Below are 15,986 nucleotides of genomic sequence, written 5' to 3'. Positions count from 1 at the left end.
TTGTGAACGACTGTGGTCCATAAAACACGCGCTTCTTTGAACATCGCAAAAGCTGTAGCACAAGAAAAGGTTGACGTTTTTAACTACAGTCTCAATTGGCCGCCGCGTTGTTCTGCCTGCAGTTTCTCTACCACAACGACGCATTAAAATAATTCAAGACGGCAGTTCTGTGACCCAACTGGTTAGTCGCCACGCACACAAGCACCCAGAAGAGTTTCAAACTTCTGCTGTCACCGTACGAAGAACAGTGCACTGAAGCTGCCATCTTGAGAGACGCAATCGCGAGGCACGTCCCTCCGCGTGGTATCAGGGCGGGACATAATTGTATAAATCACCCCAAGCACCACATCCATCAAGAAAACCGCCCAGATAATCTTTATACTTTGTCGCAACAACATATCAAAAGCTTTCCGACAATTGGACACCGTTATCAAAAGATTCAAGTATGCAGAAAGTCTTTATACTTCCTATCATCCCGTCATCAAGTTTCTAAATAGTTCTTATTAAGGTATACCGCGCGATTCTTTAAACAGAAAGTGTTAAGTCATTTCAGATCCCTGTGGTACCCGCCGAACCAACCCTGCGTCACCAAAGAGCTGAAAAGGTCTGCTCTACCCCACCACGGTTCTGCTTGCACTCCAGCCTAGATAGACAAAATCAAGAGGATTCCGGACAGCATGATGCTGAGGCGCCGCCACCAGATTTTTACGGATCTCGTGACGTATTGCTATCGGCACCCGAGCTTTATGTGACAAAGAGCCGGGCCTGAGTCACGTATGGGTGTGCGTAAGTCGCTGAGCACAACACCAGGACTTCATCGCTGTTGCAGCAAAGGTCCTGTAAGGCGCACTCAACCCATGAATAACTTCCGCCTGTTGTGACTCACAACAGCCAGATAAGCGCACTGCGTCGTCGCTGGCAGCGACATTCTTCCCGCCGATAAGCGCGGCGCCGGCGTATCTCTCCGATCGAACACAATGCCCATATTTGCAGACAGGAAAAAGGCACTGCTTTCAAAGAAAGGCACAGCATTTTCGCTCAAGTAAATCTATTAAAAGAAATATTCGACTCAACCATAAAAAAAAAAAGAATTCGAGGGCGAATATATACCTTTTCCTCTTAGTGCTCTTGCTGCTGTGAGCTACGATATTTCAGAGTATAAGCACAGTACTCGTTCTTGATCATTTATAATTTCAAGATGAAGCACCCTGTCTCTGCTCATCCACAATTTAATTTCGTACATATATGCGCACCAAAGTTTTCGAAAAGGCGTACTCTCATAATTTTAGGCACCGAGGTTCGCGTTGCTGCATTTACATTTGTTTGCTCGACGGCACTGAAACGGCATCGGATCCCTCGTAACCATAGCTGTCCGCACACAGCAGTGAGAGTCGTGGAAGAAGGCGCACCTTGACGGCGACCGTTGCACGCGCCACGACAGAGCTATACAAGTTGAGAAAAAAGAGTCCATTTGGTGCCCCGCTGTAGTACTGCCCGAGTCGGTGTGGCTTTATCAGCCGCAACGCCTTCTCCAGCGAGGAGGCAGAGACACACGGAGAAGGAAGGCGAAGGGCAACGGCGATAGCTTTGCAGCAGCTTGCCTATTCATGTACTTCGCTTGCCTCTCCACCTTTAACAGTCCAGCAAACACCTTCTCAGAGAAGAACATAAAGGGAGATAGCGAGAAAAAGAACGCCAGCGTTTATCTCACGCTCTCCCGTGGATCGTATCCTGGGTGGCTAACGGCCGTGTCTCCTCGTAACGACGGCAGTTCTGCGGACACGCGGATACCAACGTACGAATACTACAAGCGGAGACAACGAAGGCTGGTATTACACTACTATACGTTCCCGTGGTCGGCTAACGGTGGTAAATATATACGCCCTGGAACTAATCGGAATCCCTCTGTGGACATCCTGGAGGAAAAGGGACTAAAAGGGTAAGTAGGGTATTAAGCAGTGGTCTCGCTTTGGTTTGTTTCTTTTTAGCGCTGACTTGCTGCTTAAGATGAATTCACAAAAATGTTCCCCGTTTGGCCTTTTTGGCCATCTTAACGCTGAGTCCAGTAATTATGAAATGCACGGCTTTCTGCCTAGAACTTGCGCTCGAATAGGTTTGTGGACTGGGCGTCCGATACGTCGTTCTTGTTTCTTTTTCATTATTATTTCTTCTTTGCAACGTGGCGTCAATATTAAGTGCGTAACGAGTCTACGAAATCCAGCCTGTGCGAGATAAAGGACGACACGCGTCTCCGGGAAAATGCACTATCGCAAGTATTTATACTTGCACATTCCTGGGACACTGCAAAGTTATCTCAGCTCAGCTGTATGGAGAGCCGATAATTCAGTTGGCTTTAGAGAAGGCCAGCCCAATATAGCTGACGATTAGTAATAGAAATAGTAATAATAATAATTGACGGTTCGAATGGGTACACAAAGCATCAGACATTCCACTATGCGCACGTCCAGAATTAATTGTTTTGCTAGTTAGGTGCACCTTTCGCAATGCAGCGGCAGCTCCCACTGCGACAGGCGCAATAGCAGCAGCACCAGCAGGGAGAAAATCAATGATCAAATCGCGATTGAAATGGTGAACAATGACCGAGCATTGAATGTTCGCCTGCCTAATTCCCCCTTCCCCTTTATCGACATACACAGATCCTTCCCAAAGCGACAGAAGGGATATGAAATAAAACACTCGTTATCACAAAATGAGAGCGCTGTAACAACGCGCACCATTAGCCAACGTGCTGTTGTTGCATGTACATTTGTAACTGACTGCATAGTGCATCGTGCATAAACGCCACAACCACCCACAGATCCACTTACCATTGCAGTAAGAGTGTTGAATGTAAAGAAACCTTACGTTCACTCACTCGCCTTTGATTTTTTTCAGTGACTTTATTTTCAACAGGTGGAAACAATAATCACACTAAATCATAATCAAAGTTATGAGGGTCAGCTTCAAGCAAGCTGCAGTATAGATATCTAGCGTCAATGTTTTATTCGTTTGCAAAACTTTACCTACTGTAAAAAAGTAACCCCATCGCGTTTTAAAGCACTTGTCAGAGCTGTCAATGAGCTGCCTGAACTTGAAATGAAATGGAACGAAAAAATTTTGCGTCTTTCTAGTTTTAGTGGTTTATTGAAAGATAAATACAAAAAGAAAGGAAAAGATGTAGCCGACTGAAACAAATGCTAATACCATAAGCACCACAGTTGCGGCCTTCCAATGCTTTCCGAGTTTGAAATGGATAGCTGAACTGACTACTAGTTTGAAACAGTTGGGATGCCCATCTGGTGTCGTCCCTAGAGTGTAACGCGTATACACTCGAAACGCGCACCTTTGTTTGGCGGAGCGGATAACAGAAGCATGTTTTCGCGATGGCCCGAGTCGTCGCATGCGCGCAGGGAAGGCGCAGCGCGAACTGGATAACAAGGCAGGCACGCACAAAGCCTCGCCTCTCTCCTCGCCCCCTCCCAACCGCGCCCTTCGCGTGCCGCACTCTGGACTCATCGCTCAAACACGGCTCTCCAGGCAAACGCGGACCTAGCGGGCAAACCTCAACGTCACGTATTACGCCAAGCGGCCCCTCTCTCTCAACGGAGCCGCGGTGTATACGTTGCTAGTCAGCGCGCGTTTCTGCTTGCAGACTATACTAATACGTAGCGCATGCCATGAACAAGAAAGCAATAACAGCGCGCGCGGAACCGAGTTCAAGGAACCAAGAGCGTTGAGACAGGCGGACCGGGACGGAGTCTGTCTGACCGCCGCCGGCGTGTCGTTCTCCCCAATTTCAGAACATGCCGGGAGTTGTTCTCTAAAGCAAACAGCAGGTGTACTTCGTCACGAAGGCAACTCCTCGCTCCGTTATCGGGGCACGCAACGGCGCTCTGCGATAAGACCCAGCGGGCCGATCCGAGCCAGTTCATCGCTGCGACTGGGCAGAGGGCACGCTGCCGCGGGATCGGCGGCGGTCGGATCTCGAAGACAAAGATGGCGGACGTGCGATGGACTGTCGTCTGCTTGCTGTGGATCTCTTCGCTCTGCTACGCGCAGGACGCGCGCACCGGAAGTAGTAAGTGCACCCGTTGAATTGTTTCAACACGCTTAGCCAGTCACGAGGTTGGTGTCGATGAGGAAGGTTTGCTTACGAGCTAAGCCTAGCATCAACGGTTTCTTGGGCGTGGCTTCGTGTGATCTAGCTGCCGGCTGCTCGCGGTCTGCCGGTGGTGGAACACCGAGGCTGCTCCACGAATAATGGATAAGGCTTCAATACCTATTTGGCGTTCCATGATTCGTGACTGTACACAATAGCCCATATGCGCGTGCATTGTTACCTAGGTTGCTTTTATGCCTTTGTGAGACGACCAAGGCAATCATTCTAAATTGGATTCGTCAAGAGAGATAATGGAAATAGATAATGGACCATAGCAGAGGTTATTTAAGAGTAATTTGATGCAGGTGAGGTGTTCATCTACTCAACACCTGCGTTTTTTTGCCCGACCGGCACACCTGTAAACCCAACTTCCCTTTTTCTTTACCCGTGTTATGCTTCGCATTCTTCAAAAACTTATAAGCTTGGATATAATCCGCATAAAATTAATAACGCCGATTGCCTTTGCTTCAACAGCTTACTGTTAATGTAAGCTTGCCAGGGTGAATTATGGCGCGGGTGTATCCTGCGGCTCTCGAAAAGCAGACTGAGTTGGTGACCACACTGATGTTTCGTCATTTTGGTTGTGAGCAATGCCAACACTACGAATAATATCGCTGTACTTTCCCCATACATTTTCCTGCAGGAATTATAGCGCATCCTAAATTTTTACGTAGGTACAGCTGTAACAACTATGCCACACCATTTTCACACGATGTGCATCTGTGTAGTGTAAGACAGAAAGGTTAAAGTACTCAAAGACAACTTTACGAATAGGCTTATTGGGGACTACCTGCATCTTAGTGTAGCACTTAGCAGTTCACGCTTAAACACTTCTTGATCAAAGCTTCTGAACAAAACTTCTGTGACAAAGCTGTCCAGGTTGAAGATTGCTATACCTCGAAGAATTGCATGGTGTGCACATGATAAGGCCATAGGTCGCGAATGTGAAAATTCCTGTGCCCGAGAACAAAATAAAAACGAATAGAGGATGCGTGAACCACCCTTGGAAACAAAAGCAGCGACAGCAGATGACATAGTGTATTTGCCCACTAGGATAACAGCAGTAGAAAGGAAGCAAAAATTGCCCTTCCCGAGAAACCTCTCGCGACCAATCATTAATTTAACGGCCAGCTGCCACGGCGGGCAGTATGCTTACAATGCGGTGGGCTGGTTGCGATGACGCCACGAGGTCACGTGATCTAGATAGCCCCTACAGATTGCTTCTCTGGGGATTCTTCGTGGATGTTTCGCTCACGGTCAACGACGCCGACAGCAGAGGCCGGTGCCGGCTTTTCTGCAACGCACGCTCCTTAATGCTCTCGCGTCAATAACGGGAAGGACATATGCACCAACAAGGGTAGCGAGATTCGTGAGAATTTCTAACACTCATACGACGGTTAATAACAACACATCCAAAGCCTGCTGCCTGAAAGTGCCCCATGGTTACGAGGTCATGGGAGAGTGCGAATGACAGCGCGAAGTAATGAAACGCGACGCCATTTCGTCTAGCGGTGTCTGAGCGCCCAACGATATAAAGTTTGCCCAGTCGTACTTGCTAACTATACGCTCGCATACCACATCAACCCACGAAGGTCTTAGTTTATTGCTCGAATCTCTATTCCACCGAAATATTCATATCTATATGCAGTTTGAACTGACAATTGGAAGTATTACACAGCAACAGTAAGCGCTATCTGCGTGATCAAACTTAGCGGTAAGGCTGTCAACAAATCAAATGGAAGGGACCTAACAGCGTGCACGACGATAGCAGCATTTTATTCCTTGATGACTACTGGGATATAAGAAATGGTCAGGCTTCCGGAGACTGCAGTGGTGTCGATTAGCCGTTCAAGAAGTAAATGCACAAATGTAAAACGTCAAAGAAAGGCAGAGTTGTTGTAAGCGCAGCAGGGCCTATGCGTGTGAAGGCCCAACAAGCGCAACAACTTGTAAACGCTTTACGCGTTCTGAACGAATGCAGCCGCAGTGCAATTATATATGCCGCATAGATTTGCGGATAATTTAGACATTTTACGTGGAAGCGCTGATAGCAATCTGGGACTTCATTTTCTTATAATAGCGTTCTGTTAATCATTACAAGTTTGCATGTCGACATATACGCTTATATATGTGCGTACTGGATGCAGTAACTTGGCGGAAAGAAAATAAGTCTGGCTGGTAAAAGTAAGGCAGCTGCAGTAAATTCACGGTGGCGATGTCACCAGCAAAAGACAGAATACGAATGAGAAATGCCCGTTATGCTCGTGCATATGTTGATAACTATATCGAGGCTAAAACCAGAGCGCAGACCAGAGTGAGGTCAGAGACTGCTTGCCTGGTACCACTGCTTAAGCACCCGCTCAGGTCTAAGACAGGGCAACCGAGGGTGAGGTGTCCGCATCTGATTACGATAGCTTGCAATCATTAGTGCAGCCTTGGGTAAGCTCAAGAGGAAAACAACGACATGGAGCGCCAGCGCAAGCATGGTACACATAAATCGTTAGTAGCCAGTCAAATTTCAGTTCCTTACTGCTATGCGGCTTATCTCCGTTTCAATTACAGTAAACGATGTAATTTCACAACGGCCTAATTATCTCGACTTTCGCAAATTGCGTAGACCACGTGAGAAATTGCTTCCGCGAATAACTTGCGCAAAATGAGAGCTGTGTAAAATGTGTAAAATTAGGGCATGTATCACCTCTGCTTCGCGAAATATTCCGATACTGCGACTTTTCACAAAATTCGCGAAATATTGAGCGCGTAAAAAGTAAGCCGCTTACGGTATTCATCACCTTGGCCCTTTTCAGCTCACCGTCCGGCACTGAGTAAGCCTGGCAGAGCATGAAAGTAAATGAAAGCGACCGCTTCTTTGCACGCCCACCGCAGGGGGAGGCGGCTCGCCCGATGTTGACCTGTACGCCATCGAGGACCGGCTGGTGTTCCCACAGCGTCCGTCCGACTACCAGACGTTCCGCAAGACGCTCATGTACCCGTACGACCGCTATGACCTGGTCACCATCGACACCAGCAAGCAAGAGAGCGAGGTCTCCCTGCAGGCCAGGCTTCCCTTCTTCGGCTTCCACTACAAGTACATCAAGGTGAAGGCAGCTGTTGTGTAACATGTTGCAGCTCGAAGGGAGGGAGCGCGAAGAAGGTCAGCAGACGCGACGAGTTCTGAGCGCCCTATTCTCTTTCTTTGTCTCGCTCAGTTTAGAGGTTCGTGAACCTCGGCTACGTCAAGGCATGATGCACTGCATCATGGCGTGGAACTGGATGTGTATTGTTGCACAGGACAGAGCTAATTGGAGATGAATGACCCAGGCCTTTGTTCCACAGTTTTTCAATAATTTCAATATTAACTTGAGAGAAAGCTGGCGTCATCGTCTCTTCGAGTTTTTCAAAGGGTCCCTGAAAAAGGTGTTCGGGGTTGGCTATAAAATGCTTGCATAATGTAGAATGCAGGCCACCGAGCGTTCATGCCGCGTACGAGACCTCAAGAGCGAGCGGATAATTTATACATTTTTAAAAATTCCCGCTTTCACACCTCGCGGCGACCAGCGGTGTCGGGCTTTCGCGCGAAAGTGGCATACGACGTCATGTCCTCCTCTGTCCGCAGACAAAGTTACTTTTAATGGCGCGTTTTTCGCTTCTTCAATAGCACAAGTGTTAGGCCGGTATATGGAAGCTTTCACAGTATATCTTCGAGTTTTGCCGCGAGAAGAGTCCAATTCTTATTGCTGAATGCAAGTTTTTTGCCAAACAACAGCCAAGCCAATTATCAAATCTCATCTTTGCGACATATATAAACAATGATTTAACAGTTAGTGGTCTACTTTTAGTCATTGACTAATTATATTCGTCGGTCCCGAATGTGAGCGGCGTTTAACTGCAGGCTTGAGTTATATCCGACTATACGTAGTATTGAGAAACTACGCTTTGCCCTACAGTGGACGCAACCTGCTTGATGATGATGATACTGCATCGTATTGCATGTTTTGGTAGTTCTGCGAGTGGGAGATGCGACAATGTGAGGGTGATGGAAGATACTTTGCAGGCAAATCTTGCAAGTGCCACTCAACACTTTCTACCGACTCGTCCGCACCTGTGTTTCGCGCTTGTGCACTGGGTGACCAACACACGCCGTTTTCGGCCAATCAGCAGGCACTTAAAAAATCACATGTTCTTGTTTAGTGCGGTGCTTCCAAAGCCCATGACGTTATTTAGGACGAATACAACAATTACAGCTTTCATATTAACCAACCATTGCAAGAACACCGTTAATAAAAAGAAAGAAAAAAATGTTTTGCTGCAATACCACGATTACAGGCTTACAGGAAGCGGAAAAAAAAGCGAGGGACCCCAACCCCCGTCTCCTCCTTCCATTCCCTTTCTGCAGTTCAGATTTCGTTCAATATATACCGAGCTAAGGGAGTGGCTGTAACGACCGGTGTTTCTGGTTTTTAGCACAATACACACCGCTTTGATATTAAATACACGTCCCAGGTACCTACGTGAACTGAGTGCATTATACCAAGGAATCGGCTTTAACGGGCCCATAGCAGCTTTCAGTTCGCGCCTGCTAAGAGAAGACAAGTATCGAAGTAGCGATAATCGCAGTGCTGTCAACTTTGTACATGTATCTCTGAAAAAAGAAAAAGCGGAAAGATAGCATACCGTATTCGAGTAAGCGCTTAAATACGTACCCCAACATGTTTTTGGAGTGAGTGCAAGGTTTACGCGCCCAGCAACGCATGCGTGTTTCAACTGTTTTAAGGATTGACACTCAAACACATCATCGTTTTGTGCTCCTATCGTCAGTAAGTGCGATTACTAGTCGCACGTGCATACATTTCTTGGAACGTGAAGAATGTCACGCACAAATTTATACAACACTCCTTGACCCGAAGCGACGGTTCTCTTGTTCTACCCGGATACACACAACTCATTTCTTCGGTACCGTGCAGGTTCACCTGAACGGCTACCTTCACTTTAGCGGTGCGCCAGCCACGTACCGGTTTCCCGTACGCTTCCCAATGAGGCCTGAGGACACGATACGGGAAAAGGATCCAGCCCTGATCGCGCCGTGGCTCAGCTACCAGAGTATGGTGCGGGATATCCCCGGTGAGCAGAGTGACTCTTTCAATTCTCCGCGAACACATCAACTACGTCGGGAGGGAGAGGAGTAATAGTGAAAGGTGTGCCGTAGAGGAGGGCTCCGGAATTTAGATCACCTGGGGATATTCAACGTGCACTGATAACGCACTGCACGTGCAAGGTCCGCTGTGAGGATTGCGCCGAAAAGACTGCTGCAGCGTTCCATACTTGATTCCTGACCTCAATCCTGTGATGTCAAGCTGGAAACAATCGAGGGAACTAGAAAGAACAGGATGTGCCTTTGAGTACGATGACTTCAGATTGGCTGTAGGCGCACCATCTGCGACAATCATGCAACGGATGTTATTACAACAACGTTCCAGAAATCTTCCTCGAATCCACATCTTAACTTTACTAGTTCCCTCAAAAGCTTGTGCACAGTGTTTACAAAACGAGTGATAAATTGCACTTCGCAAGAAGAAATTGCCCCATACTCTTATTTTTTTGCCCCCAGACTTCATTCGAGGACAAAACTAGCACAGATGATTCCTTTGTAAAGTGCATTATTTGAGACTGAAATGGCAATAGCGCTACAGCAAGACGTACACAAGAAAGACTGACGCAGGACAACCGCTCACTTAATCTGAGTTTCTTTACTGCAAAGCCAGCAAATATATAGAAAATTGAATGCATGCGCAAAACCGGTACAACAAGGCATCAATAAAACCGTTCAAGATATGATATCTCAGTCTTGAAAAGGCGGACCGAAGTGTCACTTAATCATCCGAAGTACCCCTTACAAGTATCACTTACAATTATCCCTAACAAGTAACCGAAGTATCACTTACACTTTTCAAGACTGAGATATCATATCTTGACCGGTTTTGTTGGTGCCTTGTTGTACCGGCTTTGCGCATGCATTCAATTTTTATATATTTCTGGCTTTGCAGTAAACAAACTCAGATGAAGTGAGCGCTCGTCCTGCGTCAGTCTTTCTTGTGTACGTCTTGCTGTAGCGCTATTGCCCTTTCAGTCTCAAATATTCGTAGAAATTTTGCACGTGACACGCAGCAAGGCTTTAAAGTTGTAAGGTGATAATGCGACCGATCTATGACGGCCGGCCCTGCCTCACAGAGTCGGGCGTCTACTTCCGGCTGTTCCGCATCGGCGACCACTCGGACCGGGACCCGGACCAGTGGTTGGAGCGGCGCGCCCTCGAGGACTTTCGCGAGGGCATGATCGGCGCTGCCGACTTCAAGCCGACATTCGTGGTCATCGCCACCTGGAGGAACATGACCCTCACGGGAATGCAGAACAAGGAAAACGTCAAGGTCTGTGCCCATCTCTTCTGCGCTTCAGGTTTTCGTTTCGGGAAGTATAGAGACCTCGGCGGCGGCTGCCTCGCGTGCTACGTAACCAGAGAGGAGAGTTTAGAGAGCGTTTCAGTTGCACTGCCTCCATCTGATATAAACAGCGGGTAGTTCAATGAACCACGCCGACCTGAATAATCTTCCTGTTAAACAGAGTGTTCGTTAGAAAAAAGAAAACATTTTCTCAAGAAAAATCAGACAAAAATACGGGGACAAAGGAGAGACGAGGCACACACAACGACCGGTCCAGTCGTTGTGTGTGCCTCGTGTGTGTGCCTCATCTCTCCTTTGTCCCCGTATTTTTGGCTGGTTTTTCTTAAGTATGTACCAGCTAACCCAGATTTCAACTCTTCTGCAAAACATTTTCTGCTTGTGACACTTTTACAGCGACAACTGCAAAGGGCATCTTCGCGGTTATGCGGCGTTGGCGTAACACGAATGAGAGTGAGAAGTAAAGGGGAGAGGGGGAGAAAATCAAGAGCGACACCCCATGCTGACTGGCCCAAACACAGTGACGATCACGTCATGGCATTCCACCAGGAACGATCCCTCCATCCCACCCCTTTTCCTCAACCTATCACCCGTTTCCCTCGCTAGCACACGGTCACGCATGGACGCTCAGCCATCGATATAAGGCTGGCGTCAGGCATGACAGTTGAAGTGAGGGATGAAGGTAATGACTGACGCACTCCTACTTTACACTCCCGCTCCCCTAAGTCCACGATGGGTAACATCACCCAACTAGTGCAGCCCTCTCAGCAAGTGTAGCAGCATAAACGCAACACACACAGGGTCACAATACACTCCGAGTGGGATCGGAATTTCGCAACACTTCATGCTCTCACTGAAATTCGCATTACTACGAAGATAAACATTCCGGTGAAGTTTCTTCCTGTGCTCACCAGCACACTCCCACAAAGCCTTGTAACGGTCTATTTAGAAGCTTTTTGCTATGCGCAGGACGCATGCCAGCCAACTTCTTTCAGCACGCGCGAAGAGCGACGTAAGTGCACTGCACTAGTTCCCCTGGGGGCTAGAAAGAAACGAAACCTGCAGGCGTCATCGGTTTTCACGAAACCTGTGATTAACCAGGACAAAACTTGGCGATTGCAGGCGTTCTACACTACAGATCACTAGCCTGCTTTCTTCACTGCCGTTAGCTATATAATATAAAAGGAGGAGGAGGAGGAAAATCTTTATTAAAAGAGAAGGGGAGTTGTTCGAGCTCGCCGGAGGTCCCAAAGCTTACTCTGCGCGACATATTGCATCATTTGAGGCAACTGATACAGGTAGATGTGCCACCTCTGATGCAGAAACGTGGTCTGCAGAAAATGACGTGGCCACAAATTTCTGTAGCACGCACGGTACAAAGTGGAACGTATTTTCGGGCTAGTTGGCGCGCTTTACAAATGAGGTTAGAAGACCACTTTGAAGAAATGAAACTTCAGTTCGACTGCAAAACCTTCGCCTCATTCTACCCGTCCCTTTCTCAACGCCCACAGATCGCAGACCAAGCTTTAAGCACTCAGTGCCTCCTTCGGTTTACCTAGCCCGGCCGCTATAGTGAAGAAGAGGCTATAAAGGCAGTCAAAAATCTTAGCATGAGTTGCAGAATTACGACAACGGCAAAACATATATTTATCCGAGTCATCTGGCATAAAATGAGAAACAAGGAGCATCTTTCAGCCATGTGCAGCGAGGCGCTAAACTAATGTAATTTTCCTTTCATTCTCCTTCCACCGATTTTCCGGGCAGACAAACACGTACCAAGTGGTGCTGGCCAGCGACGAGCGGCGCACGTACGTCATGTTCAACTACGAGAAGATCGACTGGATCGCGGTGAACGACGTCAACAACGGCGAGAACGGCGAGAACCCGTTTGTGGGCTTCAACGCGGGCAACACGACGCGTTACTACGAGTTCATCCCCTACTCCCAGGAACCCCGAGTGAAGAATTTGCCGCAGCACGGCGAAGGAAACGGCATCAAGGGCCGCTACATCTTCGAGATCGAGGAGGAGATCTGGCACGGATCCTGCATCAAGTGGGGTAAGGTGATACGCTGCATACCTATAGGCTACCTCGTAGTCGGATGATTGCGCGCAGACCTGGATAACAGCCTCAAATAACCTAAGATCGCCAGAACAGTGGATACCAAGACAACGCATGCGAACTAAAGTTTGAGAAAATAGAATAGGAGCTTCTGCGTTACTCACTGCGTTTTTTTCCCTGGGAGTTGACTGCTTTCCTGTCCTGGTAATCTTTGATCGAAAGCAGCCAATCTGTTGTGGCTACGCAGAGCTGGTGCCGCACCTGATCACGAGCCGACCGCGGCTGACGTTCTTCCCCAAGTACGCGTCCATGCTGGGAGGCACGCTAATCAACGTCACGGGCCCCTGCTTCGACCCCAACGAGAAGATCGAGTGCCAGTTCCAGGACATGTCGGGCCACCGGCTGCCGGCCATCTACCGCGACACCAACCACGCCACCTGCCTCATGCCGCCCGTCATCTTCCACGGATACGTTGACCTGACGGTTTCCCAGGGAAGCCGTGACGCAATGTTCTACGGACGCTTCTATGTTCGTGAGTAGACCGTTTTCTGAGCGGGGGGAGCGATATCACCCTGCGAGATGTATCTAACATGGTGCGGCATCGTGGAGGCCGCTATTTAGAACAGACAATGGTGACTGCATGTCTGTTTAAATATTTACTCTAGGGGCCCTTTTAGGATACGAAAAAAAGAAAACAGGAGCAGCTTTAGACGGAGAACAAAGATATAGCGATGTACAAGTACTTTGTATAGTAACTGGTCGTGCAATACCTTCTTGAAACATGGTCTGTGCTGTCTTCTTTAAAGGGGCCCTGAAACACTTTTGAGGACAGCACATAAACTCGCTCCATCACTACACTGTGTTGTTATGAACACCTGAGCCAATGCATTTCAAAACGCAGCAGAGAACCCGCAGTCGAACGCAAAAGTTGGCTTGGCGAGCCCTTGCCGGCGACTTTTTCATACTCGCGCCCTCCTCCGTTTCACGCTCCTGCGTACTTCGGTTAAGAGATAGCTACCAGATTTTTTCAGACGTCACGAAGCTACCATGGCCGCGGCCAGTCAGCCGCGTTGCCACGGCGTCAGGAAGTTCCGCCCCCCGGGAATTCCGTGCGCGTCGACAGCCGACGGAGGGCCGCGTGAATCGGGCCGGCGGAAAAGCGCCGAGCTTTCAGCGTGAAAAGAAGTTACAGGAGGAGAAGTAAAGACGCAGAAATGCCGGAATTCAAATTCTGGCTCCGTAACACAGCCCCTAACAAAGGCATAAAAAAAATTGAAAAGAGGGTTACCACTGTGCAACGCGAGATTCAGCCACAGCTGTTAAGGTATTTATATTTTTCGATATGTTGAGGCAGAGAATATAAGGGCTCCTTCATATCTGTATAATTTTAGAGCACTCTTTTCTAGTTTATCACACATGGTCGCTTTTCGATTAGCTCTCCTCTCTAGTCCGCCGCTCTAGGCGCGTGGCGCCACCGATGGCCACGGGCGGCACGTTTCGCCGTCGCACTCCTCCCCTCTCGCGATACTATCCCTCCTCCTTCCACGGTAACCACCCTCCGGAGGGTTTCGGTGGTAACCATCCTCTGCGTGGTTCCCATGGCAACGCACCCATAGGTTACGCCGACGACTATGGCATACTGCTACTATACTACGCGAAACCGATGCACGGGCGTTTAATTAACAGCTGCCGCTGTGAAGATTCTTGCTGGAGGACAATGGCGGAGCGGCGTCCTTCATCATCCCAGGCAAACCGCAACTTTACTGACAGCCCCTCTCAGAGCCCCTTTCAAGGGAATTCGCGAGTGAACGTAATGGCAACAATGTTACCATATGTCCTTTGCAGTCCTTGCCGTTCACAGATAGTTCCTGCTCATTTGCCTTTTTACGTTAAAATGAAGGTCAGCTTTAGATATATTTCCTTTCTGTACGTACCAGGTGGAACTCGCTCTTTAAGGTATAAGAAAGGCAATTAAGTGATAACTGAAATACACGAACGGATGCGTTGTTTTGCGCTACTTACGTCCAGCTGAGCTCGCGGCGTCCCTCTGGGCTCTCTGCCTCTCCGCCCGAGGCTCAGTGCGCCATCGCAGAGGTTTTTTTTTTTTTTTTCACAACCGACCACCACTGCGACACTCTGCGAATTTGAGATATCAGCGACGAGCAGTTTTGTACTCGTTAGAAAAAATAAGTAACCGATGACATTACTTCGCTGGAATTGGAACTGACTTTAGTAGTCAATCACAGCCCCCCTCCCCTCCCCATCCCTACCCAAAGTATCTGAATTATTACAAAGGATCGAGTGATCGTTTGTTATTATGTTATATTCTTCACATTTTTATTAGGATGAGACAAATATACACGAATGGGCCGGTGCGGCTTCCTTGGTCTGCTACGTGCTGAAGAGAAAGGCGGCGTCGCAACGTTGTTGGCTCTCTGAGGCAACGAAGCAGCTCAAGCTCACTAAACATGGCTTTCTGTGGTGCCGTCATGCAGAAATGCTCTGTAGACGAGTGGTGTTCGATTTGCTCGGTTCATAACTGACTCTCTCTCGCAATGTACGTACGCAGAACCACCGGAGCTTGCGGCTGAAGACATCGAAATCCTGGACGACAACGACAAGGCCGAACGGCCAGAACAGATCCGAATAAAGTGGAACCCGCACAAGCTCATCAACAACAACAACACCAACGTCCAACTTCACCTGTGGGGATACAAGTGAGTGGACAAATGTTGTTTCGAAGACATCGTGCGGTGGCCTGCTTTTATGTGTCCTATCTAGCTGCTTGCTTTTGGTCGACTTATGGTACGTGCTATGTTTCATCCAATCAAGCTCAAAATGACATTTCACCATGTCCTTTTTCGGAGACGATTAGAGGAAACAATGTGAACTGCGCACGACGCGCCTCCCACTGCGTGCATTGTGGGCTACGTTCACTGAAGAGCACGGAAAAGCGCCACCTCGTTCTCTCGTTGCAGCGATGACCAGGAGTACCCGCAGCTGACGTACATCGACACGCTGTCGAGTGGCATGCGCAACGGCGACATGCGCTACACCATCAACATGGAGATGTACCGGGAACGCTACAACTGGGACAAAGTGCACTACAAGTTCGGCTTCCTGAGCATGAACCTCACCGACGGCAATGCCATCGCCAAGGACTACAGGGGCTCGCCGTAAGCCTTTATTCGCACGCTCTTCCCTCGCCCTTATCTTCCGAGTTATTCACACGCAACCAAAAGTGCACTGGGACAACCGCTAAAACACGAGTCAATAACCAATAGTCTATTCAGCTGTACATTGCTGGATTATT

General features: G+C 48.4%; 1 protein-coding gene across 4 annotated transcripts in view; it reads left to right on the top strand.

Annotated features, from left to right (window-relative positions):
* Window positions 1–1,689: 1,689 nt before the first annotated feature.
* Window positions 1,690–15,986, top strand: part of mesh (sushi domain containing 2 mesh) — a 29,396-nt gene continuing 15,099 nt past the window's right edge. Inside the window, exons 1-9 of one of the 4 annotated variants that reach the window (XM_089566380.1) lie at window positions 1,690–1,939; window positions 3,801–4,078; window positions 7,046–7,257; window positions 9,124–9,280; window positions 10,388–10,584; window positions 12,379–12,670; window positions 12,921–13,205; window positions 15,243–15,390; window positions 15,652–15,849. In XM_089566380.1, the coding sequence (XP_089422506.1) occupies window positions 3,997–4,078; window positions 7,046–7,257; window positions 9,124–9,280; window positions 10,388–10,584; window positions 12,379–12,670; window positions 12,921–13,205; window positions 15,243–15,390; window positions 15,652–15,849 (1,571 nt within the window). In that variant the 5' untranslated portion in view covers window positions 1,690–1,939; window positions 3,801–3,996. Of the gene's footprint in view, window positions 1,940–3,588; window positions 4,079–7,045; window positions 7,258–9,123; window positions 9,281–10,387; window positions 10,585–12,378; window positions 12,671–12,920; window positions 13,206–15,242; window positions 15,391–15,651; window positions 15,850–15,986 lie in introns of those variants that run through there. The other 3 variants (XM_089566379.1, XM_089566381.1, XM_089566382.1) reach the window with 3 other exon arrangements.

Source organism: Amblyomma mixtum, chromosome 1 (genome assembly GCF_055824585.1).
Source record: "Amblyomma mixtum isolate Tamu chromosome 1, ASM5582458v1, whole genome shotgun sequence".
NCBI classification, from domain to species: Eukaryota; Metazoa; Arthropoda; class Arachnida; order Ixodida; family Ixodidae; genus Amblyomma; species Amblyomma mixtum.
Note: the sequence above shows the minus strand (reverse complement) of the source record. Positions and strands in the feature narration are given on the sequence as shown.